Genomic DNA, 17,625 nt, shown 5'->3' with positions numbered 1-17,625 from the left:
CTAACTCTAAAATCTCATTAGAAGAATATGTCTTTCTCTTGAAACTACAATTTTCCATTCTACCCATTTCACATTGCTTGCACATCCCTTTACGAGGATTTCTTAAACAAGTAACCCTTTAACTCTCTTCATTTTACTAATTCTTGCCAAGTTATCAAAATTCACAAACATAGGGGTAAAAGTACAAATGCTTGTCACCTTCTATAAAGAAAAAGGATCCCAGAACACAAACTCTTTAACTTAAAAGGAAAAAAATGGTATTTGTGCTTAGAATTTGGAGATGATGGGGTAAAATCACGGATCTATGTCACCATTTATGATACCAAAACCTATTTTGGTCAAATCTCATTTCTCTATCAAAACTCAATTTTTTTTCAAAAACTAAAAATACCCTTTTATAGATCTTAGGTTCAATATCATCATTATATAAATTTTTGAGTGTTTTGATTAGTTATAATATATTATAATCTCAAAATATTATAAGTCGATATTTCAACATTTCAGAAGATGCTCCCTTAAAAAGGAAAAAAATAGTAAATCATATCAAAAAAATTTAAAAATTATAATTATCTCTAGAGGAGAGAATCCTCTTCATGAATATGTAATTTTTTTTAAGAAGGTATAGATTTGATAGGGAAGTTTTGACGGGAGGAAAAAATTGTTGGATTCTAATAAGGTCAAAGTTGAGTACTTATAACAAAGAAAATATACATAAAAAATGATTATTTCTTTTTTTGTTCACTAGCTATACATGTCATCTATAAGATATTTTTAAATTAGAACAAAAAAAAGATAATGTGCATATACTTGTTTGATGGGAACTACATCCTATATTTTTTAGAGTTAAAAAAGGGACTTCAAAATAAAATAAAATAAAATAAATAAATTCGAACTCAAAAAAATTATAGGCATAAAATTCATCCAATTCTACACATTTCATTAGTTTACATCATCTTCATATTTTAAACACAAATACCTTTTTTTTTGTCATTAATGTTGAACTATCACATTCTGATATCACGTTTCTTTATAAAAGGTGACATAGGTTTGTGCTTTTACCTGATGTAAACTAATGAAATGTGTGAATTCTATGCCCATGCCCTTTTAAATTTTTGTGTAAAAAATTATTTGTTTATTTTATTATTTTTAATTCTAGTCAATTAAGTATGTGCAAATAATCATTTTTTGCTCTGATTCAAAAATATGTCAAAGATAACATGTATAGATAGGGAAAAAATATTGGTTTTTCATGTATATTATCTTTTGTATAAGTAATCAAATTTGACATTATCAAAAACCAACATTTATTACCTCCCATCAAAACTTCCCTATCAAATCTATACCTTTCTTAAAAAATAAATTACACATTCTTGAAGATGACTCTCTCTCTCTCTCTCTCTCTCTCCCCCCCCCCTGCCCTCCTTATATTTTTTTTATGATTTACTATTTTATTTTTATTTTTTGAGTGAGCATCTTCTCAAATGTTAAAATACCTAATTATAATATTATTAAATTATAACATATTATAACTAATCGAAAAAAAATTAAATATATATAATGATGATATTAATGTTGAGATCTATAATAAAGTATTTTTAGTTTTTGAAAAAAGTTAAGTTTTGATAGAGAAATGATATTTGATCAAAACAAGTTTGGAGATCCCAAAAGGTGACACATATCTATTCTCTTACCCATAGCTTCTTATGCCATAACCAAACATATTCACATTGTTCAAATATATAGGTATCTTCATATAGGTCTAGATAGAACAAGTTATCTCTTATTTCCTATCCACTTCCAACTCGTGCACCATTAGCATCATAGATCTTTTCTTTCTTGTTCTAGAAATTAACTTTGTAGCCTAAAATTATAGACTACGCTACATTCAACATGTTATATTTTAAACTATCAACCTAATATACATTGTCACACTTGATCTTTTCATTTGGTTTAATTTTAATATTTTACGTTTCACATAATATGGTGCATCATTACCAAACATAACACTAGTTCCATTATAAAGTTCCAGCTTATCAAACTTACTTGTATCACCAGTCATATGATGTTAAAAACAAGTATCAATTATGCATCTATCATTCTTACTAACATATGAGATCAATATAATTTTCTCATCTTCATCAGAATTGTATTTTATTACAACATAAACAACTTCTTCATCATGATTATTAGAATTACTATCAGAACCATCCTCTTTAGCAATATAGCAATATTTTATACATTTTTCTTTGTAATCTCTTTAATCTCTATTGTGTCTATCATTTCTTCTTCCTTTGTACTTGAAATCATTCCTATCCTCTTTTTCATCCATGTAAGGGCATCTAGTTATAGTATGACCAACATTTTTACTTGTAAACTATATAATATGAATTTTACCTTTGTGTTCACCTTTACCTCTAAGAAGTCTTCTTGCCAACAGTGCTTCAAGTTCATCAAGGTCATCATTAGATGCACTATTATTTGCTACATGTTTTATTTTATTCTTTTTATTATAACCATCAAGGGTTAGTTGGGCTTTAAATGAATATTTGACACTACTAGGGGAGTAATTATCAAAATTTGATAATTCAAAAGTAGTATGTCTACCAATCAAACTATTGCAGGTCAAATCATTACAAGGTCTACAACTCAATTCTTGAATAGGGGATATTGTAATTGCATAGATAGGAAGTAAAGTTCTCAATACCTCACTTACAATAGTTCCATCAATTATATGTCCTGCATCTCCTCTGATAACATTCATCATTTCTTTGATTCAACTACATATTGTGCAATATTTTCACCTTCCTGCATTCTCATATCATCAAATTTTTCTCTCAAGATTTTTTCCCTAGCTCTTAACACATTCCTATCTCCACCATGGATTTCTTCCATATTGCTACAAATTTTCATAGAAATAGTGTATTTCTTCATATCATCAAATTCTATATAATTGAGTCTTGTGAAAGTTCAATTATCATTTGGTTGTGCTCTTGTTTCTCTTGTTGACTTGGTGGTCATCAACTCCTTCAAGGTTTGTGACATGGCTTAACCACCTCTCATGGATCTAGGTAAGTCTTTGTTTGTGACATTTGTTGACAACTCAAAATTTTGGCACAATAACAAACATACCAACATCTCTATCATTTGTTCAACTGCCATAAGTCTAGGAACCTCAATGTAGTCATTTTTCATGTAGCAAGATGTGGAATCTTCAATTCTAGATAAGAGCAATATCATTACCCTTTTCCAAGCTCTGAAGCTCTCGTTATTCAGCATAGATATCTCCCTCTTATACATCTTGATCATTGACTTGATTCCCTTCATACTTTCCTAACAAGCAATAGTAGCTCTAATACTAATTATTATAATAATTTAGAATGATTGAGAGGGGGTGAATTATTCATCCTTAGGTCTACATGTACCAATTCAAATTTTAAGAACTTCTTACAACTTAAATAAACTTAGATACCCATTCAGTCTTTATAGAATATTACCAACAATTTAACATTTCATGCAATATGTGAACTCTCTATCTCTATATGTGTTGAATACTAGTAAATAAACTAATGTAAAATATAGCATGCAAAAACAATAAAATTCACATGTGAAAATAATACTTTTGACACCAAGATTTAAAATAGAAATCTAATTTAGGAGAAAACACCAAGTAACATGCTGCCAATTTTCACTCTTCTAAAGTGAGTTCATTTAAGAGCCAACATGATTTAAGGTGATAAAAAAAACTATAAAATGTGACCATCTTCAAGGATTTAATCACCCTATTAGGATTTTCCTTCTTCTATCAAAAGGACTTTAGAACATTCCATTGAAGTGTCACCTTGATTAAAGGATTTTGGACTAATACAATGGTTGGAATATAATAGTATGTTTGATCTGTAAAGTATAACTCACTTTACAAATTTAGATCTCCATTCACTCATTTGATCATGCATTAAATATGTCAACTCATTAATTCTTATCTTCTATACACTTTTACTTATTCAAAATTCCAATTGTGTCAGCCTCAAAATCAAATCTTTCTCAAACTATACATTTTTTGTCACATGAAAATCATTGTGTTCTTCAGCTTGGCCATCACTTTGCAGCTAAGTAATTACTATAATATCTCACTTGGCAATCACTATGTTCACTTGGATTCTTCTAAGCTCCATAATATTCTTCTTCAAATTCTTCATTGATTGTGCAATAGTGATACTTGGTCATGCTTATTCTTTTGACTTGTTTCAATTCATAGCCTCACCTAACTATCATCGACACTACATGTATTGAATGAATAACACATTATCTTGTCAAGTACTAACTTATCAAGTTCTCATTGTATTTCCATGATACATAACACATCTCAACCCAAACTTCCACTAGGTCATCCCATGATCTCTTATTTTCAAATCATCCTCATCAATCAAATGATATAGAACTACACTATTAGTAAAGGTCTCTTTACTAAGTTTGACACTTTGTCTTACCAATAGGTTTGACATCAATGGAAATATAACAATTTCTTGAATTGTAGTTTCTAACAAAATAAACGATCAAGATTTATTTCCAATCTATGGCTAAGATTAAAATAACCTAGTGACCAATAAAAAAATTGGTTTCTAGTTTCTCTTAAGAGTGGCCAATTAATAGATAAACAAATTTCCAAGGTACAATAACTAACACAAGAGTAGGCTACGAATTGATAATCAATGACACTTACAAAATAGTTAATTTCACATTTTTTGTTTTAGGTTTTACATTAAGGAATTAATTAAAATATGGAATACTTGAGATGTGAAGTCTTAAATAGACTTCTTACACCCTCCCAAAGTCATAGAAACAAGTTTCTTGGTGAACTATTTGACAAAATCATTCTTCCAAAAATATTGATTGTTAGATGTTAAGCTAAATTCTAAAACCACCACCAATGTCTTTCGTAGATGATCACTAAAAAAAAAATCTTGAAGCATAAGTTTAGAATATATTGAAGTGGGGAATTTTGACAACTTTTATACTTGTGATCTTTACTACATCAAGTTTTGAGTGATGGGCATCAATGTAATAAATTAATATATGAGTGAAAAAAAAATGAAGCAAAACTACCTAACATCAGATGGGAGTCTTTGACCAAGCATTGAGAAATTATGAGAAAACCCCAAGTATTCAAAAGGTTTTAGAACCTATCATGTAATTGCATCTACTAGAATTCAAAATTGTCTAACATACACTAAAGACAAAATATGAACCTCTTGTACTTGCATTGAATTAAAAGGATGGTACAGTATAAATAATCTAAAATGACATTATAGAAATAGATATGAATTGGTGGAAATAATAAATTACATAAAATTAATGTGTGAGAGGAGGAGACATATATGGGCATATGACCATAAAAAATAGTGATTTAGAGGCTAATGGAGAGGCTAATTATGTAATTTTTGGATTGTAAATTTGTTATAAATAAAGTGATTTGATTTCATACATTTCATGATCTATTGAAATAAAATCATTTTTGATGTGGTCATTGTGTTTCTTATTATTTTGAGCTCTAAATATCAATAGTGTGGCAGATTTCTTTTCTTGCATAATCTCAATTCTTCTTTGAAGATAATGCATTGCCTGAATAATAGGTAAATTACATAATTAATAGGTGTGTTCCTAGTTCTAATTACAATAGGATCACTATTCAAAAATAGAACTAAGGAGATATCAATCATAGTAACCTATACAAAGAACAATTACCACAACATATTTGAAATGAAAGGATTTGCATTGCCTCAATTTAAAGAGGGAAAATTTAAAACTTCTAGAATTTGAAATGGTAAAATATAATTAATTTATATCCTAACTAATTCTCTACATGGATGGTTGCATGAGGAGAGATGAGATAACAAGAAGATGTGGCTCATTGTTTTGTATAAGTTAAGGAATGTTCACCAAAAGTGCAGTTCGATTGAAGCTACTTGTCAATGGGAAGAATTGAATCAATTTTATCCAACACTTGCCCTTAATTTCCACCATTAAAGGTTCTTAATGTGGGAGAAATTACAACATGAGATACAAATAGAAACTTCCTTGAAATGAAAAAGTCATCCAAGTCTAATCATATCGCATGGGTCTTGAAATTAAGCCTTTTTTAGTACCCATTTACAACATAAAAGTTATATTTCCCTTATCACTACCGATTTGGAAAATTTGTTCCTTTTGTCATTATGCTTTAGGTTTATAACAATTTGGGATATGTCCCAATTGATACAATTTTCTTTTCATTAGTTTTTTCACCAAATAAAGTGGTTCTTACCACAAACTCTTCAAAGACTTGGCAGAATATCATACCAATGATGGAGAAACTATCTTTGAGATTTTATCCTTTATGAAATCTTACTTTTGATGGATGTCTTGCTAGAAAATGTTTCCACTTTTCTCAAACTAATTTTAATACTTTGCAAGAATTCACATTTTGATATATTTTTATTATTTGTCATACTTGAACATTTGTACTTAAATAAATATCTAATCATACCTATGATCTTCTACCAACTTGATCCACTACTCCAGCCAAAGTTCATTTTAAAGTACTTCTCCATAGAATTATTTTCACACTCTCTATTCGAACATGTCTTTTCATAATGAGTCTTTAAACCACAAATATTACAAGGATGCAGATCCCATCACTTGTTTGTTGTGTGTCCTTTCTTATTATAATTGAAATATTACATTTTTTTTTCCATTTTGGTTGAACCAATTTCTTCATTTCTTCTATAAGTTGGGTATCTTAGTCCTTCATACTTTAGTCTCATGATTAGTTCAATAGGCTCTTTAATTCCTTGTTCATATTTTTCCAATCCTTTGCCTTTGTAACCCATTTTCTTCATGAAGTTTTAACCAACCTTATTATCTTAGCTAGTATTATTTGTAAAGAGATTATCATTTTATATTTTACATTATTGATCAGCTAAATCACAAAATCACATGTATGAAGTGATGATCCAAATCATCTATACTACATGAAATATCACATAATGATTTTTTCTTCATGCATAAATTTCTCAAAATAATTGATTGATTTAATCCATCTTTTAACACACCATTCACTTCTTTTAATTTATTCATTTTTCTCTATAATCTTCACTACTCTTCTTAATATCATCAAACAACTTTAGCTTTTGTTCTATCTTTTCAAATTTTCATCTATTTAGACACTAATCTCATTAAAAAAATTGAACCTTTCTACTCTCATAATATTGCTCAAATTTATTACTTCTTCTTTCAAATAATTCTTTTCATAAATTGAACTTATATTATTTTTATTCACATTCTTTAATTCTTCTTTTAAATTATTTATTTCATAAATTAAACTTGCATTCTCATTTAACACTCTTTTACATTTCTTCAGCATTGTCATTAATCCACAAACAACACTTTCTTTGAGTTCCCAATAGTTAACCCAATATATTTACCATTCTTCACATTCACAAATATATCCTCTTCTCTAAACTTCTAATTATTTAAAATAAAATTAAAATATAGACTTATTTGACATGATCACAGTTTAGTTCTATGATATTTTATCTATATCAACATTTTTTTTACCTTCGACAATTTTATTCTCCTCTTAATGTAGTGATAAATACACATGCGTACAACCAACCTTCCCTTATCTTCAACTATCTTTTACCAAAAAATATTTATTTTCCTTTAGGAAACAACCTCAAAAACACAACAATCTATTCCACCACCTATCTTAGCTTTCCAAACACCGAAAGATTTCTTTGATGTTGTTCATCAATGTAGAAAGAAAAATGAAAATTTTATACCAAGAAATTCTACCACAACCTTTGAATCATATACACTTGGATACCATGTATTCAAGAAAAAATATATACAACCCAAGAAAAAGAAAATGTTATGAAACCATGTTAAAAAATAGAACTAAGGAGAATTAATCAAAGCAGCATAAACAAAGAACAATTATTACAACATTTTGGAAAAGGAATGATTTTCTTTGATTGAATTGTGTAATTACATTGCCTCTATTTACAGAGGCCATTTACAACTTCTAAAATATAAAATAGTAGAATTAAATTAATTTCTATCCTGTCTAATTCTCCACATGGACGATTGCATGAGGAGAGGAGGCTCGGTCCACAAGAAGATGTGGCTCACTGTTTTGTATAAGTTAAGGAATGTTCAACACAATTGCAGTTTAGTTGAAGCTAGCCATCAACATATAGAGTTTAATTGGTTATATTCAATATTCATAATTAAATTATTGACTATGTGTTATTTAACAATCTTTTGGTAAGAATAATCATGGTGTCTATTTTAATTATTAATGATTTTGATAAATATATTTATCATATGTTACATATAGCTTTTTATGATAGTGCAGTCAAGATGATGTAAGAAAAATAATTTTTTGTTCTATTGAAATTGAAAAAATAAGATTATAAAGAATAATATCAAATGTAAAAAGGAAAGAAAAAGAATGGGTAAAGAAGAAAAATTAAACATAAAAGAATTTAAGAATATATATTTAGTTATAAAGGTTATAATCAATAGTGAGGGGAAGAGGGTAGGAAACTTCTAAGCACAATAAATTTATTGAAAAAATAAATAAATAAATATAAAAAGGTTAATTATAAGAAGAAAGAAAGTGAAAATGATAGTAGAGATAACAAGAAAAGAAAATTAAGCAAGTTTGGTGGACTCAGACCAACATTTAACATAAAGATCTCTTTAAAGAAAATTTGAATAAGGATTCTTTTGAACCAAATCAAATCATCTCATCTTAGACTAAACAAATTAGTGTCAATTGCCTTGTGTTATGTTTAAGTTTTGATTATGATTTGAGAATTACCATTTGGAATCCAATATTTAGGATTTTGGAACTTGAAATCTAGGTTATGGTTTTGGGAATTTAGTTTTGGACTGTTTGGTCCAAATTTTAAAAAAATTGAAATCCCAAATTTGGTATTCCTAGGTTGTTTGGTTAAAACCAAAAAAAATCTAACATTCCATATCCAAGGTTGAATCTATAAAATGACCTATAATATTTTCATGTCACTGTCTGTCATGTCCCCTTTAATGACAACCACTCCACACGAATGATGTCATTGGCAAAGGCAATGAAGAAAATTCATTCCTTGCACAAAAAATGAGAAAAATGCATGAATGGACTCCATACATTTAAGATTTGAAAGCATCCACACTTTCACCATCTTCTCCCACAACTTGAATACAAAAGCACATCTTCAAAATCTAAATGCATTTAAAAATAATGCAATAAGATTTCCTTGTCCGTCAAATACTTTCCTCATTTCAAATTTTCCTTCTTGAATTGGGAACACAAACCACACAATAGTTGAATTAATGTTGGAAATAATGTAAAGTGAATAGAAGCTCTTATAGGCAACTTCTGCAGTAAAAATGTTCGCCTCCACTTCTACTTCAAAGTCACTTACCCTCACAGAATGACTTGGAATTGAACCCCACTCATTCTTAACGTATTAATCATTAGGGTTATAGAATTGGGTTATAAATTTCAGTTTTGGTAGTTATTAAATAACACTTTAACTGCTATATGACTACTTTATTTATGTAATGAATCTTGCTGAATAGAACACAATAAAGTCTTGATTATTTTCAATCATATCAGATTTATGGGCCTAACAGTAGTATTAAAGTAGGCCATAGCCAAGAGTAAAAAAATGTAGTTGAGGAAGTAAATACCCATTGTCATCTTGTAGATTGAAGAGTAATTTCATTGATTTTTAATGGTATGAATTGATCATTTATTTGAATCCAATCAAATTTATTGAAATAGAATATCACTTTTTGATTGCATGCAAGAATCAATTATATATTATATTAGTCCAATTTTTTTCTATGTGGAAATATTCAATCTCGATTTAGAGTACATACAATATGCATGCATCAAAAATTTAATCAAAATGAATTTTTTTCATGGTATTGACCATAAGAAAAAAACCAGTTTGAAGAATTTGTAGTAAAAAATGTGGGTATTGTATGAGATAATCAGGCCTATCTTGGAGCAGATTTTACATGGGCAAAAATATGATTTTTTAAATCATTGAGTTGGTAACCTTAAATGCATATTTGAACCTACAATAATCTGATTTGTCTAAGGTTTCTGAATAAATAGAATTTGGCCTCTAAAGACCCAATTGGGATTAAGCTTGCAAGGTTTGGAAAGTGAAAATTTTAAATGGATTTCAATGGGTATTTATGGTTGGCATCAGTTTGAGTCAATGGCTATAGAAAAATAGTTTGATTTCATAAGAATGTGAATTGGTCTTCTTGGAAGCACAAAGTTTAGTAGAATTGTGTAATGAAATTTATTTAATTTTCTATAATGGTATCAAACTCTTTTATCACTATGATTTTGTTGTACATAAAGGAATGACATTATTTTCATTGATGCTATATCAATTCTGGAATTTCATTTGAGAGACTCCAATTTGTTTCATTATACTAGAATTTAACAGAGATTGTGATGTTGTTTCAATTTGATTAGCTTGTTTTGAGGAGAATATTATATGTGGAGGAATGATATAATTTGTCTCTATCCTAGTAAATGACATTTGATACAAAGGTTTTAGAAATTCTCTCTCATTCTCTATATCAAATTTCTTATCAAAGTTTAATTTTACATAGCTATTTCTGTGTACTCAGAAGCTTGAAATTGGTTATATAGATAGTATATTTTGCAAACGTACTATTGTAGAAATTTTTTTAAGTAATGAAGGTATCCAATGCTTAGTTTACAATATTACAAGGTAGAAAAGGTAGCAGCAACAGGGATTGAGATGCATCAATTTAAATATTAAAAAGAAAAAGAAAAACAAACAAACAAAATTTTCAAATAAGGTGAATGTTGATCACACTAATCAAGGTGATATAATTTTATGGATGAAAATGATGTTGGAAATAAAACTTGTGGTCCATATTGATGCACTCCACCTATTTGAAGCAATGACAATAAATATGTGGTATCTTATCCAATAGCTTATCACATGAATTCATTTCCTCTCATTTTTCAAGGGGAGAATATTCATTTCACAAGTAGCAATTTCAGATTCAAGTCCAATTAATTTCATATTCAAACTCAATGTAATCATTTTCAAACAAATGGACACAAATGGACAAAACAAATTTATTGCGCATGTAATGTCTGCTATTATAGAAATGTCCTATGTACAAAACAATTCATAGCACCCAATGTGTGTTATTTCATAGCACCCAATATGTGCTCTTATCAAATTGTAATACAAACAAAAAAGTTTGTAACACCCAATGTGTGCTTTTATCAAATTCTAACATGAATAGTACAAGTTCATTGCACCCAATGTGTGCTATTTTCAGTAATTATGCACCGAAAGTTCTTTTATCAAATTGTAACATTAAGAATACAAGTTCATGGCACCCAATGTGTGTTATTTTAAGTAAATATGCACCCAAAGTGTGCTAATTCAAATGGGACAAAATCAATCTCAAAGTGATACCTATCAAAGCAATAGGCTGAGGAGTTCAAAATACTCCTAATTTCATGTAACCTTTTTCAATTAAGGGGAGGATGTTAACGTATTAATCATTAGGGTTATAGAATTGGGTTATAAATTTCAGTTTTGGTAGTTATTAAATAGTAGTTTAACTACTATATGACTATTTTATTTATGTAATGAATCTTGCTGAATAGAACACAATAAAGTTTTGATTATTTTCGATCATATAAAATTTACAAGCCTAACAATCCTTCCCCCCCCCACCCCACTCCAACGCTAATTTTGATAAAACTATTTGAATAGCTTTGAGGAAATATTTCAACCTCACCTTCACCATTTTCAAACTTCGCTATGAATTCCAGATCATTTTCCATTCTAGACAAATCTTTTTTTGAAATCCTCATTTTCAAAAAATGGGAATTCCAAATAACAAGTATTTTGAAGAATTTGGAATTCTTGTTTTCAAGGTCAAATGAGAATACCGGATTATACTTTTTCCCAATTTCAATTCAGATTGTGTGGACCCAAACAATGGATTAGAATTTTTTTAGAATTTTGAATGCCAATTCCATTCTAATTCCAGCTACCAAAGGGGGCCTAGTTCTTCACCTTGACATCTTAGGGACCTCCAATATTCCCTTGTGCATAATTTCACACACACACATATAAAAATTTTATTTATCTTATATATATCAATTTTTGTATTATATAAATTTTTATTGTAATATGTATTTTTTTTAATATACATAGTTATAAAGGTTATAATCAACAATGAGGGGAAGAAGGTAGGTAACTTCTAAACACACTAAATTTATTGAAAAAATAAATAAAAAGATTAATTGTAAGGAGAAAGAATGTTGAAAGGATAGTAGAGATAACTAGAAAGATTTCTGTAAGGAAAATCTGAATAAGAATTCTTTTGTACCAAATCAAATCATCTCATCTTAGAATAAACAAAGTAGCGGCTAAATACTTGGCTGAATGTGGTCCTCAAACTAAAATCTCATTATATACAAACGTTATGCCTAGGATTGCAGGATAAGGAATTTGGGGTCCAATATGATCCTCAGAAATGGAATCTAGCGTCAACTTCATCATATCTCGTCTGTCTCAGATAAATGAAGATAAATCAATACCAGATAAAATAGTAATTTGAAACATTATCATGTAATCAAGACAGCGGTAGAGTTCGCAGATCTGGCTTGACGTGAATGGGAATTCCGATAGGCCAGATAGAAAACTGAAACTTAATTACATATCATCACCAGCACTAGCTCGAATTGATAAAGAATGTCTATAGATTTTCCCTGTAATATCACTGCTAGGAGCGTAGAGTAAACAAAATAATAACTCACAAACTTCACACAATCTCACAGCTCATAGATCACAAAGCGTTCAATCTACACAGTGGAGGCTGTTGCCAAACCACAAAAACAACAGCTAAATCATAGCCTACAAAGGTCACAATCAAACTTTTAGAAAGCTCTGGAAAATGAATGCACGGATAGATAAAAAAAATCTTAACGCACACAGACAATTGGTTTTTCTATTCAATTTAAAGAGATACACATTATAAATTCTACATAACAAGTAAAACTTTATAATGGATGGGTGGTGTACATGGCTGGAGGCAGCTAGTCTGTGCCGACAGACATTTATAATCAAGTATTTATTCTAGTAGTAATAACTATATCTCGGAAATAGTGAGTTCACTATTTGTATGTAGACTCGTTTTTTCGAAGACTAGTGTAGATAGATTAAATGGATACATAACAGAAGAGTTCCCACTCCAGATCTGCTCTGAAAATAGTTGATAAAGCTTTTGAGTTCCATGAGATATATCCCAGAACACATACGTGCTTATATTGCTGCAAAACATATTCTGTGGAATTGTCGTTCCACAGTTCACTTCTGCATTAAACATTCCCGAGCCACAGCATGCCGCCATAGATTCGCTGAATCCTGAACACAGATTTTGCATAGATTCATTTCAGTTTTCAGTGACACAATCACTAAACTCAACAGAATAGAAAAACTATATTATAAAAGATTCTATAAAGAGGGCAGCTTACCATAGGCTTCAGGATTTTTAATTATGGTGAATAATTCATCATAAGCATTAAGTTGGATGATCTTCACTACGTCAAGTTTTTCATTGAGGAGAGCTATAAGTGACTTGGAAGCACTGTTATATCCCATGGCCAGCTGGTTTGCGACATCCAAACATTCTCCTTGTGATGTATTGTAACTAATATATTTAGTGTAAGGAGTACAGCCCACAGGTGGAATGTTGAATATAAGAAATTTTCTCGCTCCAACATTGTATAGCCTCTGTCAAGTTAAACAGTAATAATAATGATTTAGTTCTTCTTTTGTAAAGGGAAAGGCATCTATTTTGGTTTATTAGTAGAGTGAAGATATTTCGAAATTGATGGATTTTGCACATACTAGAATAGATTGATTAAATTTTGTGACAAGAAGAGTGATAAACTCTGTTGAAGTTGTAGTGGTTTGGAAAGTAGTGTTGGTTATGTAAGAGCCAATGTCGTTGCTTCCAACTGTAATTCCAAATATAGACTTTCCCAGGTTCGCTTGGGCAGCTCCAGATGGATCTTGGCTCGTTAGATTATGACAATATTGTTCGAACAGATCTATTTGTTGGCTCATACTGATAACATTCTGCAAGATATGAGAAGATTAGGTACAATGGCAAACCATCAAACTATTTAGTGAAAAATTCTAAAGGTAATTACTACCATATTTCAGAACTGGTGCACTTAAGAGTCTTTTGTATACATTTGAAATCATAATAATTTGACAATACCGAAACTAAGAGTAGAAAATGTAGAATGCAAAAGTGAATGTTGGGCAGCCTCAACTTAGCAGAAAAGTAAAGTCAAAGTAAGGCAGTTTGGACAGAGGGCCAAATACTTTCGAACTGCAACAGATACTTCAAAACCCTTAAGGTAGGAATAAGGTTAGTTGGAAGTAAATGATTGTGATGGAATAGATTGAATGTGCTTAAAACGTATCAATATAAGTTCACGAGTTAAAACCCCTAGAATAAGTGCAGTCCTAAATAAATTAACAAAACAGACCTATAATGATATAGTACCATCTATCAAGAGAAGCCTCTATACTAAGGATTAAACACCTGAACGTCTTAGGGAGTAATAAAGGAAAACATAAGTACATATAATCAGTTCAGGCTAAACCAAGCTCTCCTGATCTCGCAGTTAAATTAGCATTCGAAGGAAAGATTCAAACACTACGAACAACTTTGGAAGAAAAGCACAGTGCATCATGCATACTTAAACAGTCTACGTAACAACAGGAAAATTTGCAAACGGGTCTTAAAATCATTAAACGATTAAATAAGTAGCTCCAATCACATACATTTACGAAGAAAACAGATAAGTCATAAATGAACATAGAATAAATGGCTGTTCTTAAATATTACAGATTAAGTAGAAATTAAATTTTTAAAAATAAATCAACTTTGACTATTTAATATTTTTAGTTTAGAAATCAAGCTTCAATGTATAATGTTTAAATCAAGCTTCAATGTGTAATGTTTAAACCATCCAAAATTATACAAGCTCCAAATGAAAATATTTCATTCTCATACAAAAAAATTATTATTTGATGGAGCTGAAAATTCATTCTGGTTAAAATTACTCAGACGGGGAAAAAACAGTGAAGAGACCTTCGTGGTCCCAGTTGAGTCGAGAAGGCCGCTACTTCCTGATGCGAAATTTATCCCTCTTGAAAAATCTGCATCTGGTTCGAGGTAAGGTGGAGGATAACTTAATCCCAAACGTTCAGCTGCAACCACAAACAATTCATTATATTCATGTTCATGCTCCAAAAACAGTATTAAACTATCCAAATCTGCACAAAACAGATCAAATAAGGCTATAAAATTCTGTAGAAAGAAATCATACCAACGAAGTCGAAGGCGGTTCGGCCATCAGTAAAACGACCAGTTGGGTGAGGGAAAAAAGAAATGCCATATGGAATATAGTTTGCACGCGCTGTACAGTTTCGAATATAATTGTTATTACCTGCATCTGCCAACGAGTCTCCAAACAAATACATTGCTGGCACATAAGGCTCCTCTTCAGCTGCTGCAAAACAAATGATCAGGAACACCGCAACTAAAATACTTATAACTGAGCCCGCCATTCTCACTTAAGCAAAAGATTAACACACTACACCGCTGAATACCGAACCCATTTACTACTTAAATAATATTCTGTTACACGTAGAGATAAAAATGGCAATACCATCACGGTATTTTCATTAATACAGTGGACCACAATGCCATTCAATTTATTATGTGACCTGACCCCAATTTCATTGGAATTTACTTGCTAGTGGAGCCCCTATGATGTTTGCTGCAACTAGAATGCCAGTAATATTGGCCAGCTTTACTCCTAGCTGATTCTGAACCACTTATTTTGTCAAGACTGAAATCAATTAAATACATATTTGATGTTTAAGGCACTAATTTATTGCTTATACGCTCATTTATTACTTGTGTAACCTAAATACTAATGGTATTGAAGGAACTAAATACTAAATGGACAAAGGAAAGTGAAAGGGACATTTCAGGACTCACGGTACAGTCGTTCATGGAATGAAAGACAACATAGCTGTCAAAATTGTCTACTCTGAACGTACAGTATGAAGCATTATCCTCACATGCTCATTAACAACCAGTAACACTTCCTCGACGACGATAAGAAATATGAAAAAATCTTAGGCTTGCTGTCATTTTAATGTTGGCTAAAGAAAAGTAAAATCGAGATTATCTACAATATTCATTTTAAGCGATATATTTGGAAGATTTAGTTAGTATCCTGCACATTTTGGAAATAGTAAAATTCCAATTTTTCTATTTGAAATATTAAAGTTTGATAGGAAGGATTCAAATTTTTTAGTCGCAAATATTTAAGTTATGGTATATTCTTGTATTCTTATGAAACTAATATATGAGTCTTTTCTTATATTGTTCTTATTATGTTGTTCCTATTGATCCTAAAGGCTATTGTTTATTAGTGCAAAACACTTAGTCATTTACTAAGAAATGTTGGTTGGTCATCACTACTACTAAGCCACCACATAGGCCAAGCTACAAAGTGAAGATCTAAACAAGTTTAGTATGTGTCGAGGAAAATATAGTTGTCAAGTGCACATAAGCATTTCCAAGCAATCCAATTGTTGCTGACAAGTTCAAAGGGAAGCACACAAGATGAGTTATCTAGAAGGAAAGAATAGTGAATGCCAAGTTCTACAGTAGTCAAGAAAAGCAAGGATAACTAGTATAAGTTGAGCAAAGATCATGAACCAAGGGACAACATGAAGGATCAAGAAGAGTTGAATATCAGGGGCCATATATGCCAAGTTACATAGTATGTAATGTTTAAGCAACAATGCAAATGATGAAGTTGTAATCACCCAATCCAATGGATTAGGTGATTCACCACTGCAAACTAAGAAAAGAGGTATGTATGGAACTGTAGTTTGAATTCTTGAATCATACATCAGATCCTAAGATTGAATGCATAAGAGTCCAAATTAGCATATGATTAGATGCACAAGGATAGATTTGAAATTTGTACCAAGCAATGTTTATGGATGCCGAGTTAAAAGGTTAGTGGTGACTTAGTATTAGTATTGGAGGATGAAAGTGTTAAGTTGCCAAGTGAAATTGTTAATATAGAGCAAGTTGTGGTACTAGCCAAATTGAAAAAGCTTGAAGTGTTACTATCAAGCATCGCAGTAGTGGGTGCAATAATTGCTATGCTCCCGCTATATCTATGTAACATCTATGAGGCTCTAAAATTAAATTTTCAAACTATATAGAAAATTTCACTATTCATTTTGATTACCCTTCATTTGTGCTTTCAAGAGTTAATAGACTTTGAGTGATTTCTAAGCCTAGTTGAGTGAATTTGTGAAGATCTAAGTGCATGCCATCAGTATTGAGAGTGACTCAGAGCAATTGTGTTAATACCAAGTGAAGCGGAGTCGCAATATCAAACCCTAGATGTGAAAATGACATCTAGCTCAACTATTGGACAAAAAGGTGAATAAA

At 30.4% G+C, this 17,625-nt stretch overlaps 1 protein-coding gene across 1 annotated transcript; it reads right to left on the bottom strand.

The window, feature by feature from the left end:
- Nucleotides 1-13,031: 13,031 nt before the first annotated feature.
- LOC149545866 (GDSL esterase/lipase 6-like) lies at nucleotides 13,032-15,746 on the bottom strand. Its single transcript, XM_089794499.1, has 5 exons — nucleotides 15,470-15,746; nucleotides 15,232-15,350; nucleotides 13,974-14,204; nucleotides 13,598-13,856; nucleotides 13,032-13,487 (listed from the first exon to the last, which is right to left on the bottom strand). The coding sequence occupies exons 1-5, from the start codon at nucleotides 15,708-15,710 to the stop codon at nucleotides 13,213-13,215; spliced, it is 1,125 nt and encodes a 374-aa protein (XP_089650625.1). The 5' UTR covers nucleotides 15,711-15,746; the 3' UTR covers nucleotides 13,032-13,212.
- Between the last annotated feature and the right edge of the window lie 1,879 nt (nucleotides 15,747-17,625).

Source organism: Cupressus sempervirens, chromosome 7, assembly GCF_028749045.1.
Source record: "Cupressus sempervirens isolate cs-2001-9-10 chromosome 7, ASM2874904v1, whole genome shotgun sequence".
In the NCBI taxonomy this organism is placed as follows: domain Eukaryota; kingdom Viridiplantae; phylum Streptophyta; class Pinopsida; order Cupressales; family Cupressaceae; genus Cupressus; species Cupressus sempervirens.
This window is presented reverse-complemented; position numbering and strand designations above follow the sequence as displayed.